Raw genomic sequence first — 12,557 nt, 5'->3', positions numbered from 1 at the left:
CGTTCGCCTCCCGGGGACCTCGACCTCCTCCTCGCAGGATGCAATTCACAGACGCACCACTAGGCAGCAGCGTTGAGTGATTATGCCAAAAGGCCAGACGCCAAGGCAGCCCAGGGAAATGAAGTCTGAGGGCATAAAGAGCCGAGAGGCAGCGCTGCTGCGGTCTTTGAAATGTGATTTTAGGAGCTGGGTTGGTAGAATGCTTTCCTAGCATGCAGGAAGGCCCCAGTTCAATCCCTAGCGTTCCATAGACTGGGCCAGGCAGCAGCAGCCGCCTGGAATTCTGGCACCTCCGGAGGAGGAGGCAGGAAGGTCAGAGCTTCAGGTCGTCCTTGCAAACATAGTGAATTCAGGGTTAGCCTGGGCTACTTAACGTTCTGCCTGTCAGAACAGAAGTAAAGACGTTTGATTTCAGGCACTTTTCCTCTCCCTCTTATCCCCCCTCTGCCTTCTGCTTTGAAGCCTGGGACTTGCAGATCAGGAGCCTTCATTTTCTCTCTCATTCTTTCCCTCCTTCTTCGGTAGGAAGAAATCTCATATCCAGGGATTGAGTTTGTCACTCTGATTTATAGCCTCCAGTGGCTCACCAGACCACTCTTGTTTAAGGAATTTTTTTTCTATTTTCTTTTTTAAAAAAGATTTTGTATTTTTAATTGTGTTCATGTGTGCGTGAGTGAATGTGAGTGCGCTGATTTGGGTCCCTTGGAGCTGGAGTAAGAGGTGACTGTGAGGGTCCTTAAGTGGGGACTGGGAACCAAACCTCAGTTCTCTCCAAGAGCAGTAAGCTCTTATCTGCGGAGCTATCCGTCTCTCTAGCCAGCTTCGTACATTCTCCTAGCCTACTCCACCTACAGAGGCAACCACTGGGTTTTTTTCTACCATTCTTGAACTTTTAAATTATACTTGTGTGTGTGTGTGTGTGTGTGTGGTGGTGGTCAGAGAACCTCTTTCAGGAATCAGTTTTTTTTTTTTTCCTCCATGGATCCAGGGAATCGAGCTCAGTTGTATATTTTACTCCTCTGCTGTATGTCAGTCTAGATTCTAAATTTTCATCAGAAATCCTCAGTTTGTGTTGAGATTTCATGGAATTCATAGCTGGAAAAGTATTGCCTAAGTCCTCCCAGGAATGCTCAGGCCTTGTGATAACCATATCAAGTGCTAAAATGTACGTAAGAATTGACACACCCGTTTCACTTGTTTTGGAAAGACTGAGTCTTATTTAAAGGACATCACTTTCAAAGCTATGCCCCTCCAAGCCGGGCGGGATGGACATACCTAATCCCAGCACTCTCAAGGATGATCCTGAGTTCAAGGCCAGCCTGGGTTACATGGTAAAACTCTGTCTCAAAAAACTAAATCAAACCAAACCAATCACAGCAACAAAACCCATCTCTGTCCACGTTAACTAAATTAACCAACTCTTATGTCGGCTCAGTTAACATGACATTTAAAGATGTATCTTATAGGCTGAAAAGCACCTTTGGTTTACTTCTGTCAACCAAATATTCCTAAAACATTTCTTGTCATTTTTTTGGCTCATTCATTTACACCGTGCTGAAAACATATACATATGTGTTTTAGAAAAACACATTTGTTTTTATTATGAAAGGTTTAAATTTCAGCATAAAAAATATTTTTTTGTGTCAGGGTTTCTCTGGGTAGCCTTGGATATCCTGGACTCTCCCTGTAGACCAGGCTGATCTTGAACTCATAGAGATCCTCTGCCTCTTGAGTACTAAGGTTAAAGGTGTGCACCAACATGCCAGGTGATGCCAGCTTCAATGTTTTCATTCTGAGTTTATATGATACCAGAAAACTCTGAAAGGAACTTGTAAAACTTATCAATAAGTTAATAAAATGTTTTTTAATATTCTATTTCTTTCTTTCTTTTTTTTTTTTTTTCAGAGCTGAGGACCGAACCCAGGGCCTTGCACTTGCTAGGCAAACGCTCTACCACTGAGCTAAATCCCCAACCCCATCTTCTTTTTTTTTAAGGATTTATTTTTATTTATTTTTCATACAGTCTTTTGTTTGCAGGCATGCCGCAGGCCAGAAGTGGGCACCACATCTCATAGATGGCTGTGAGCCACCATGTGGTTGCTGGGAATTGAACTCAGGACATCTGGAAGAGCAGCCAGTGCTCTTAACCTCTGAGCCATCTCTCCAGCCCCCAATGTTTTATTTTTTTAAACCCTCTTAATGTAAACATTTATGTGTGAATTTCATAGTCCATGAAGGTTACATGTCAGTGCATTTGGGCCGGATCTGGGCTTTCTTAAAATGTTTTCCAATGAAAACATTTAAGCAAATATGCCCTGTTCCTCTGGGCGGCATGATGTGGGATTACACACACTTTTAGATCTCACCTCCTTGGAGCAAAAAAAAACAAAAACAAAAACAAAAACAAAAACAAAAAAACAAAAAAACGAAAAAACATCCCATTCACCAGCAAAAAGCTATTGGCTCTTTTACAGTGTCCATTAGGAAGATACTGCCTGTCAGGCCGAAGAAGCTCCCTCAAGAGCTAGTTGAGCACACAAGTTTGGGTCCCCTTTTCCTTCCTCTCCTTCCTGCCCTCTGCCTTCCTTCCCTTTCCTCCTTCTTTCCCTCCCTCCCTTTCTTTCTCCCTTCCTTCCGTTTATGTCTTCATTCCGCAATACTGGACCATCATCCCTCACTGGATCTCGGGCCGCTGGGAAGCAGCTTTGTGTCTTCAGTGACGGCAGTGGCCCTCTCAGGTCAGGCAGATGTTATGATGACGTCACAGGTGATGTGAAGTGTCACGGTACAGCCAGAGTTCCAGTGTCAAAGCCGCACATACCCAACTTGTCTGTGTCACGTGGGTCAGAACAGTGAAAATGCTTGCTGTTCTCCCAAGAACAATTGAGCTGGAAGATGTGTTTTCCTCTGGCATTCCATCAGAGACTTCTCCAACAAAGGTCTCACCGTTTGTCTTCCGTGCTCCGGTGGGATTCTGTGCCACCAGCTGGGATTTCTTTTATTTATTTATTTATTTATTTTATTTTTAAATAATTTTATACATTCACTTGTATCCCAGCTATAGCCCTCTCCCTCTTTCCCTCCCAATCCTCCCCTCTCTCCCTCATCTTCTCTCTGCCCCATTCCGAGTCCACTTAGAGGGGGTGTCCTCCTCTCTTTCCATCTGGCCCTAGCTTATCAGGTATCTTCAGGATGGTTGCAATGTCCTTATCTGTGACCTAGCAAGGCTGCTCCTCCCTCAGGGGGGAGGGGAAGGTCATGAGTTCATGTCAGAAACAATTCCTGTCCCCCTTACCAGGGAACCCACTTGGATAATGAGCTACCATGGGCTATGTCTGAGCAGGGGTTGTAGGTTATATCCATGCATGGTCCTTTGTTGGATAAACAGTCTCATAGAAGCACCCCTGTGCTCAGATATATGTGGACCTTGTGGGGCTCCCTGTCCCCTCTAGGATATACTAATTCCTCCTTCCTTTATATGATTCCCTACACTCTGCCAGCTAGGATTTAATTCATAGTCTTGAAAGCCTGTTTCCAGCTGGCACCTAGTCACGGGACATGGTCCTAGTTCACCTAAATGTCCCTTTCTGTTCATGTGACCACGGTGCAGACTGGCGCAGCAACCACACTAGCCTCGCCTCTGCTTCCCAGAAGCCCTTGCTGTTATCAGCCAAAAAAACAAAGCAAAGCAAAACAAAACAAAACAAAAAACCAAAACGCTTTCTAGCTGGCTCAGGGTCAAACACTTGTATGGAAAGCAGCGCCCCAAATTTTTTCATAATTTCTTCATCAGGGCGCTGCTTCAGTTTTCCTTCTGAGCCCAAGACCTGTTGCACTAGTTTTTTTGATGCAATTAAAACGTGAAATTACTATGCATGAGGCTTAAAAAAAAAACATTTTCAATGCTGTGCGTGGCACTGCTGTGAGGAGGCGCATTTGTAGAGACCAGAGAATACTGTCATTTCCTTAGAGGCCCTGTCTATGTCTAACTTCTTCTTCTTTTTTTTTTTTTTTTGAGACAAAGGCTCTTACTGGCCCGGAATTCACCACGTGTGCTGACTTCCACAGCTGTGTTTCACACGCCAAAGGTATTTCAGAACTTCCTGGTTCAAGCACCAATTTAGCTCCCGTGTCCCCAGATTCCTCAGTAATGCAGTCAGAGGCATTCTTTGTAGCAAGGCCTTCCATGCTTCTTTAGACCTGAGGTCATTAGTTAGACGGCGCTGAGTCCGAGTTTCTCCATCAGGACCAATGGCTTCCAGCTTGTCTTTGCACTTCCATTTTTCTTCAGCTTCCAGACACTTTAGTAAGTTTTCCGTCACCACAGAAAGTACTTTATCCTTATACAGTTTGTGGGCTTCTTTCCAATCTTTAGATCAACCGTTGGCAAATCTTTCACTACAGGGTTAAAATGTGACAGTCTTCACAGATCTTTGCGTAACCTTCCATTTCTTGCTTTGCATTTTATAATTGCTAGAGCAAAGACAATACCGACATTTTCTTTTCTTTTTAGTGTGTGTGTGTGTGTGTGTGTGTGTGTGTGTGTGTATGAGAGAGAGCTTGCATATTTGTTTGGGGGTGAGAGAACAGCTTTGTGTACTCAGTTCTTTCCTTCCATCCATCCTTGCCTGCTCTATGGGGGATGCATAGAAACAGCTTTCCCAGTGAAGACTGAGGGCCTAAATTGCATCCTCAGCACTCACGTAAAAGGCAGGTGTGATGGCATGTGCTTATACTCCAGCTCTGGGGTGTGGGACCAGAGACAAGAGGATTCTGGTGGCTTACTGGACCTCTAGTTTAGTCAAAATGGTAAGCTCCAGATTTGGCGAGGGATCCTGTCTCAAAAAAGAAAGTGGAGCCAGGTGTGGTGGTCCACGCCTTTAATCCCAGCACTGGCGAACTGGAGACAGATGGATCTCTGTAAGTTTGAGGCGGGCTTGGTCTACATAGTGATTTCTAGGATAGCCAGGGCTGTGTGGAGACCCTGTAGTCTTAAACTACCCGGGTGATGGTGACACTTGTCTTTAATCCCAGCACTCTGGAGGCAGAGGCAGGTGGATCTTTGTGAATTCAAGGCCAGCCTGGTGTATAAAGTGAGTCCCAGGGCAGCCAGGAGAAAACCCATTTTGAAACACCAAAAATACAAAAAACAAAAACCCAAGAACCAAAACAAACAAACAAAACAAAACAAAACAACAATAATCCCAAGCAAGCAAGCAAGCAAACAAAAACAAAACAAAACAAAAAATAAAAAGAAAGTGGAGATGGGGCTGGAGAGTTGTCCCAGCGATCCTTGTAAAGGACTCAAGTTCAGATCCCAGCACCCAAATCAGGCCCAACTGCCTGCAATGCTAGTTACACACACACACACACACACACACACACACACACACACACACACACACACCTCCCCAGGAAAAGTCACAAACAGCTAATGATGTCGTTCAATCACAACTCTTCTTTGAAGTTCTATTAACAGCTCCATTTCCAGGGGAGAAAAACTGAGGCTTAAAGAAGATAAAAGGTGCTGCGTGATGGTGGCCCACGCCTTTAATCTCAGCCCTTGGGAGGCAGCAGTCAGTGTTGTGAGTTTGAGGACAGCCTGGTCTACAGAGCAAGACACAAGGCAGCCAGGGCTGTGCAGAGAAACCAAACAAACAAGAAAAGAGGTTGACTAGCTAGCCCATGGCTCTGAGTCAGGGCTTCAATGCCGGTTGTCTGGCTCCTGAGTGGGCTTTCAACCTGTCCTGCCAGCTCCTTTATGGACATGGATTAAAGTGCCATTGACTGCAGCGACGCCCTGTAATACCCAGGTTTATGAGGCCTGAGGAGACGGCAGGAGGGGGTGTGACAAGGGTAAGGCATTAACAGCCAGGGCTGCTGTCAGCAGCGCTTGATCCCAGGCAGCAGAGTCTGACTTATCTCTTTCAGGGCAGCACAGGTCTTTGTGTGATCAGAGGTGACAGGGAGAGAGGAGTGACTGATGCAGTGCTCGGAGCGTTTGTCTCTGAGCTGACATCTACCATAAACTGGCTGATAGGAAATTCTATCCTGCGTTTTTCAAGCCACTGAATCTTCCAGTGGGAGCACGTATGTGGCAGAGTGACACTGGCTCAGGCGCTGCTGGCTGTTCGCACAGAAGTCGAGTTTAGGCCGCCGGTGTCCACTCCCTGTCCGCCTGCTCTCCGTTCTTAGAGGGGCCAATGCGGGCTGAAGGGATGGCCCCTGTTGGTGGTGGGGGAGGTGGTGTCACACTTCAACAGCAGGGATCAGGGAACAGAATGAGGGGGATCAGGAAGTGGGACCACTGACTCCAGATCCACTGGGATCCCTCTCAGGACAGCGAGGTTAGGTACTAAAGAGGGTCCATATCTCCTGTCTGGACTCCTGACTGCATTCATGGCTCCCTCCCAGAAACCACAGCTCTCCTCCAGTTACTTCCAGAGTGCCAGACGCCTTTCTCCTGTGGTTGCTGAGAGAGAGTGTGAAACATGTAAAGAGCTCCCGCCCCCTCCCTGCCCCATGTTGGGGTGCCCCATGGCCAGAAATCTCAGGCAGTCCAGTTTTTCTTCTGAGGAGGCAGGATGCCTGGACCTAGGGACTTACCACATACTTTCAGGATTGTAATATTTCACAGGCTGCTTTCCAAGCTGCTCCTCTTCCCATCCTTTTCTGCTTCATCTGTCTGTCCTCATTCTTTTTTGTTTGTTTGTTTTTCTAGACAGGGTTTTTCTGTGTAGCCTTGAATGTCCTGGACTCACTATGTAGACCAGGCTGGTGTCAAACTCACAGAGATCCACCTGCCTCTGCCTCCCGAGTGCTGGAATTACAGGTGTGCGCCACTGCAGGTGGCCTGTCCTCATTCTTAAACCCACACCTCATAATCCCTTTAGTCATTGTCATCTCACGTCATCCCTCTCTTCTTCTGAACTCTCCTAGAGTCCCTGAGGAGACCTGAGAGGCCTGGCTCCCTTGGCCTGGAAAATTAATTCATGGGAAGTGACGATCTCTTGCCTGTCTCACGCATCTTTTCCTACAGATCTCACAGGAGCTGTACTGAAATGGTAGAAACAGGCTTCTTATATGCCACAGTACACTCCAGAGAGCTCTGCAGGCCCAGTATTCTATTTCTCTCTAGATTTCCTTTCTCGACATTTATTTTTATTACTTTAAATTACATGTAGGTATGTATGACTGCTCAGGGTATGTGCGGTTGAGTGCTGGTGCCCGAGGAGGCGTTGGATTCCCTGGAGTTGGAGCTACAAACAGCCGTGGGCCCCTTGATGTGTGTGCTGAGAATGGAACCCCGTTCTCTGGACGAGCAGCAGCTGCTCTTACCTGCAGAACTATATCTCCAGCCCCATCTAGATTATCTATCTATCTATCTATCTATCTATCTATCTATCTATCTATCTATCTATCTTTCTTTCTATCTATCTATCTATCTATCTATCTATCTATCTATCTATCTATCTATCTATCTTTCTATCTATCTGTCTATTCATCTATCTGTTTTTATGGTGCTAGAGACTGAACTCAGGGCTTCCTAAATGCTAGGCAGGTGCTCTACCTCTGATTCACATCCCTGCCCAGATTTAAAACAACAACAATAAACAATAAACAAAAAAACAAAGAAAGTAAAACAACCTCCCAGCCCTCAGTCTTTTGAGGATCACATTATTGCACTTCTTTCTAGAATGACAAGAATGACTGGTGTTGAAACTGACCCGCAGGTGAGAGTATTTCATTCACCGGTAATGTAAAGAGTTTAAAGTAGCTGAGCTATTTCTTTGAAAATGATTGTGAGAACCTGAGTATGTAAAACACACAGGAAGGAGATGGCTCAGTAGGTAAAGTGCTTGTTGGGTGTGGTGGTTTGAATGACAATGGCCCCCATAGTCTCATGTATCTGAATGTTTAGTTGCCAGTGAGTTGAATTATTTGAAAGGATTAGAAGGATTAGGAGGTGTGGCCTTGTTGGAAGAAATGTGTCACAAGTTTCAAAAGCCCATGCTAACCTTACCCCCCCTCCCCACCACACACCTCTTGGCCTGTGGATCAGAATATAGCTTCAGCTACTGCTCCAGCACCATACATGCCACCATGATCATAATGGACTGAAACTCTGAAACTGTAAGGCAGCTCCGACTAGATGCTTTCTTTTATAAGAGTTGCCTTGGTTATGCTGTTTCTTCACAGCAATAGAGCCGTGACTAAGACACAGGGCAAGAATGAGAACCTGAAATTGGATCCCCACCGGCCTCCGGTACCACACCTGTAACCCCAGTCCTAGGGTGTATGGCTTGGAGACAGGTGGGTCTCCAGAGGTCCATGGCTGCCTGCCAGTCAGTGAGCTGCAGTTCAGTGATAGGCCCTCTCTCAAAAACCAAGATGGAGAGCAATAGAGGAAGACATTGGGTGCTGACTTCTGGTTTTCCCAGGTCACATACAAGAAATAAATGAATGCACACAGGGAGCCTGGAATAATGGCTCATGCCTGTAATATCAGTATTTTAAGGACTGAGCCAGGATTGCCATGAGTCTGAGGCCAGCAAAGGTTATATTATGAGTTCTAGGCTAGCCAAGAACATAGAGAGACTCTGTCTCAAAAAACAAACAAAAACTAACAACAAACAAAACAAAACAAAAAACCACCAAACAAAAAAATATGGAGAAATGGCCCAGCATTTAAGGGTCCTTGCTACTCTTACAATGGACCTGAGGTCAGTTCCTAACACCCATGTTAGGGAGCTCATAACTACCTGTAACTCTAGTTCTAGGAGAGCCAAAGCCCTCTTCTGGTCACATATGCACATACATGTAAATACACACACATACACACACACACACAATTGTCACATATGTACATACATATAAATACACACACACACACAGAATTTATTTTAAAATAAAATAAATTTAAGAAAATAAAACAAGAAAGTTTAAAATGAAAATAAAATCCAATAATAAAAAATAATCAAGTCAAATTAAATACACAAGGGTATTTAAGGGAAGGTAGTTCAGGGGACAAAAGTCCTATGCGGGGGGGGGGGGAACCCAGGGACCTAACTTTGATCCCTGAGGCCCACATGGTGGAAAGAGGGGACTCATCCTGGCAAGGTATCCTTGGACTCCCCCATACACAAAACAGATAAACAATTGTAAAAAACAAACCAAACCCAAACAAACTCTAAAACTCACAGGCTGGGGTGCTGCTTAAAGGGTTGGTGGTGGAGGGAGCCCCCAGACCTGGCCCCTCTATCCCTTAGAGCCCGAGGAGTGGCTGGAGGTAGGAGTCTGTAGGACTTGCTTTGAAAACTCCTGATTATCTTTGATGTCAGAGGTCAGCGGGCTGTGGCCCAGAGAGACACGGTGGCTGGTGAGTTAGGAGGGATGCCAGCCTCCAATCTTCTAGCTGTGGTAGTTTTATAGGCCTCTCAGGGAGATCTGTCGGCGCTTCTTTGTATGAACCCTCCGGGACCCTTGTCCAGGAAAGAGGTCGGGGGAGGCAGAGCTGGAAGGGGCGGTGTTTCTTATTTTCCTTTGCCATCACCATCCACCTAACTTCAGCACCAGTGAAATAGGTTAGGGAGGGGACCCACAGGGACTACAAAAGAATCCAAAATAAGAGTTGGCAAGGGGTTTAGGTTAGCAAATTAATTCATTACTTTGATGAGCCTAAGTGTGTAGGGGTCAGCGGAGGAGGAAGTTGGTTCTGCCCTTCCACCTTGTGAACCCTGAGGGCAGAACTCAAACTGTCAGCCTTGGCAGCAGAGGTCTTTTCCTGGCACACCATCCCAGCGGCCTCAAGGGGTCAGGTTTAACGGGTGAGAAGAAAGACAAGCAAAGCAAAACTGAGGGGAAGAGGCGGTAATAAAAGAGAGACTGACTCAGACTGAGTCTTAGTTTTGCTCTAGTTTGGGGCAAGTTCTGGCTGCTTTTCCTGCCTCAGTTTCCTTTGAAGGTTTCTTTGCCCACCAGCAGCCGCTAGCAAAGGTATAGGCAGGCTGTGGGAAGGGACAGTGTAGCATAAGATAGCCCCATAGAATGGGAGCTGGGTTTAGGCAGTCCTGTGCCGGCGGCATGAGCAACTCAGAAAGCCTGTCTGGGCCTTAGATTCTTCACCAGTAAACCTGGACAGCACACGATTATCTCTGCCTAAGGACACTTTAGGCTTTCCCAGCAAAGATACGGGGCTGTGTTTAGGGAACGGGGGAAGGCAGATGTTTGGCTCCAGGGCACCTGGAATTGTAGACTTCGGTGCTCAATGAAGACTAGTCTACCAAGTCTGGCTGGCTTCTTGTTGTTTGAGGCTGAATCTCATTATGTGGCTCAGATCAGAAATCTCGATCCTCCTATGTCAACTCTTGAGTGCTGGGATTATATGCGTATCCTACTACTTCCAACTAGCAACCTTGTTTTATTTATTTATGTAGCCCAGGCCAGCCTCAGCCTCAGACGTACTACATAGCAGAGGATGACCTCTAGTTTCTGCTTGCCCTGCCTCCACTTCCTGAGCGCTGGGATTGCGAGCCTGTGTTTGGTTTTCTGTGATGCTGGGAATCTAACACAGGGCTTTGTGCATATTAGGTTAGCACTCTACCAATTGTGCTATATTTATAACTCATAGAATCTTGTTTTATAGGTGAAGAAATGGCTTGGAAAATCAAAATGGTGTTCTGCCCTTTTTTTTTTTTTTGAGACAGGGTTCTCTTTGTAGCCCTGGCTGTCCTGGAACTCACTCTGTAGACCAGGCTGGTCTCGAACTCACAGAGATCCACCTGCCTGTGCCTCCCTGAGTGCTGGGATCAAAGCCACCAGGAAAACAGGCCCTCTCCAAAGTGTCAGTCAGGGGAGCCAGAGAGAGATGTGTGTGTGTGTGTGTGTGCGCGCGCACGGACACACACACACACACACACACACACACACACACACACAGTCCAGTGACACAGAATGAATTAGAGACAAAACATGTGCTAACTCTTGAGTTTTCTAACCTCTAACCTCCCAACTTTTGCCATATCTGTTTCTTAAGCGGAACCACCCCAACCACCCACCCCCACCCCGGGCACAAATGCCGCAGTTCTTGTTAAAGGAACAACTGCCGGGAGAGGGTGGATCTAGGGAGCTGAGGTCTGTGGAGTTCTTGGGATGCCTGCCCTGGACCATGCAGGGTTTTGCCCTGTGGGTTGAGAGAGTGGGGGCAGCAGAGCTCACTGGACCAGCTGTTCGCTCAGGGCGCCAAGCCTGGAGAGCTGAGCCCCAGGGCAGGGTCTAAGGCTCTCAGCTTAAAGGATCTTAGCTTAAAAGGAATGTGCAGTGGGCCGCCTCTGCCCAGGAGGGACTAAAAAAAGCCTCAACCTGCCCTGGGTTTTGTGTGAGGGTTATCAACAGCTCAAGTCAGCTCATCTCTCTCTGGCTCCCCTGACACTTTGGAGAGGGCCTGTTTTCCTGCCCCTCTCTGGGTTTCCACCAATTGGCAGGAAAGGACCAATCTGTCCCAGAGGCGCAAGCTGTTGGGGAGTGAGGTGTGTGCATTTGGGAGAGGGCACCGGTGGCCCCAAACCTGGTGACAATGCCGAGATGTCAGCTGCGCCCTGCTGCTCTTTCTTCCTTTTATAGTCAGCAGCAGTTGCTCTTGCTCTCGCTCAGCCCCTCTGTGGGGGCTCCTGCCAGAGATAAAAGCAGGGCGAGGCCGCCCAGTCCCCCATCTTCTCTCTCAGCTGCCACCTCTCCTCTTCTGGTTCCTTTGTAGGTCTGACCTCCACTGGAGATCTCGAGACAGCATGCCTCCCAAGAAGCCTGAGCCTAAGAAGGAGGCCGCCAAGCCAGCTGCAGCCCCGGCGCCAGCCCCTGCCCCGGCTCCAGAGCCCCTCAAGGACTCTGCCTTTGACCCCAAGAGTGTGAAGGTGAGTGAAGCTCAGTCCACTGGATCGGGATCCTCTCCTCCATGTTGTTGAGAGATCATTTTCTCTCAGGCCAGACAGAGATGAGGACCATGGCATCCATGCCCAAGATCATAGCCCAGAGGTTCAGTGGAACCAGTCCTAGAAGAGCGGGGGGATGGCGGGGCAGAGGCTTTCTCTTTTAACAACAGGTTGTTGCTATGTGCAAAGGAGGCTCATCAGGGCCACCCCCGATTAGCCCCGCAGAGAAAGAAATGGTGGCGGGTACAATCAACAAGCCAGATTTTGTAAAGCACAGTACGTGGCCACCACAGTGGAGTCAAGGTTAGCCTTTGCCTGAAGTAGGCTATGAATATTTACTTTAAAAGTTATTATTTTATGAGTATGGGTGTCTTGCCTACACGTATGGGTGTGCCACATGCATGCAGTACCCATGAAAGCCAGGAGAGGGTGTTGTATCCCCCGGAACTGGAATCATGAGATGCCATGTGGGTGCCGGGGATTGAACCTTAGTCCCCTGGAAAAGCAGCTGGTGCTCTTAACAGCTGAATCATCTCTCCAGCCCTGAGAGGTGGAATATGCTTACAAAAAACAGACACATTGGTGGGAACCAGTGGTGTAACCGGGGATGGCGCTTGAGCGGCCAGGGAG

General features: G+C 47.2%; 1 protein-coding gene across 4 annotated transcripts in view; it reads left to right on the top strand.

Annotated features, from left to right (window-relative positions):
- The window catches only part of Myl4 (myosin light chain 4), a 38,466-nt gene that overhangs the window by 16,706 nt on the left and 9,203 nt on the right, over nucleotides 1-12,557 (top strand). For 2 of the 4 annotated variants that reach the window (XM_060386563.1, XM_060386564.1), the window contains exon 2: nucleotides 11,756-11,909. In XM_060386563.1, the coding sequence (XP_060242546.1) occupies nucleotides 11,756-11,909 (154 nt within the window). Of the gene's footprint in view, nucleotides 1-4,032; nucleotides 4,089-11,383; nucleotides 11,529-11,755; nucleotides 11,910-12,557 lie in introns of those variants that run through there. The other 2 variants (XM_060386565.1, XM_021631930.2) reach the window with 2 other exon arrangements.

The sequence above is a fragment of the Meriones unguiculatus genome, chromosome 7, assembly GCF_030254825.1.
Source record: "Meriones unguiculatus strain TT.TT164.6M chromosome 7, Bangor_MerUng_6.1, whole genome shotgun sequence".
Classification (NCBI taxonomy): Eukaryota; Metazoa; Chordata; class Mammalia; order Rodentia; family Muridae; genus Meriones; species Meriones unguiculatus.
The sequence above is the reverse complement of the archived record's forward strand: the minus strand, read 5'-3'. Positions and strand labels throughout refer to the sequence as shown.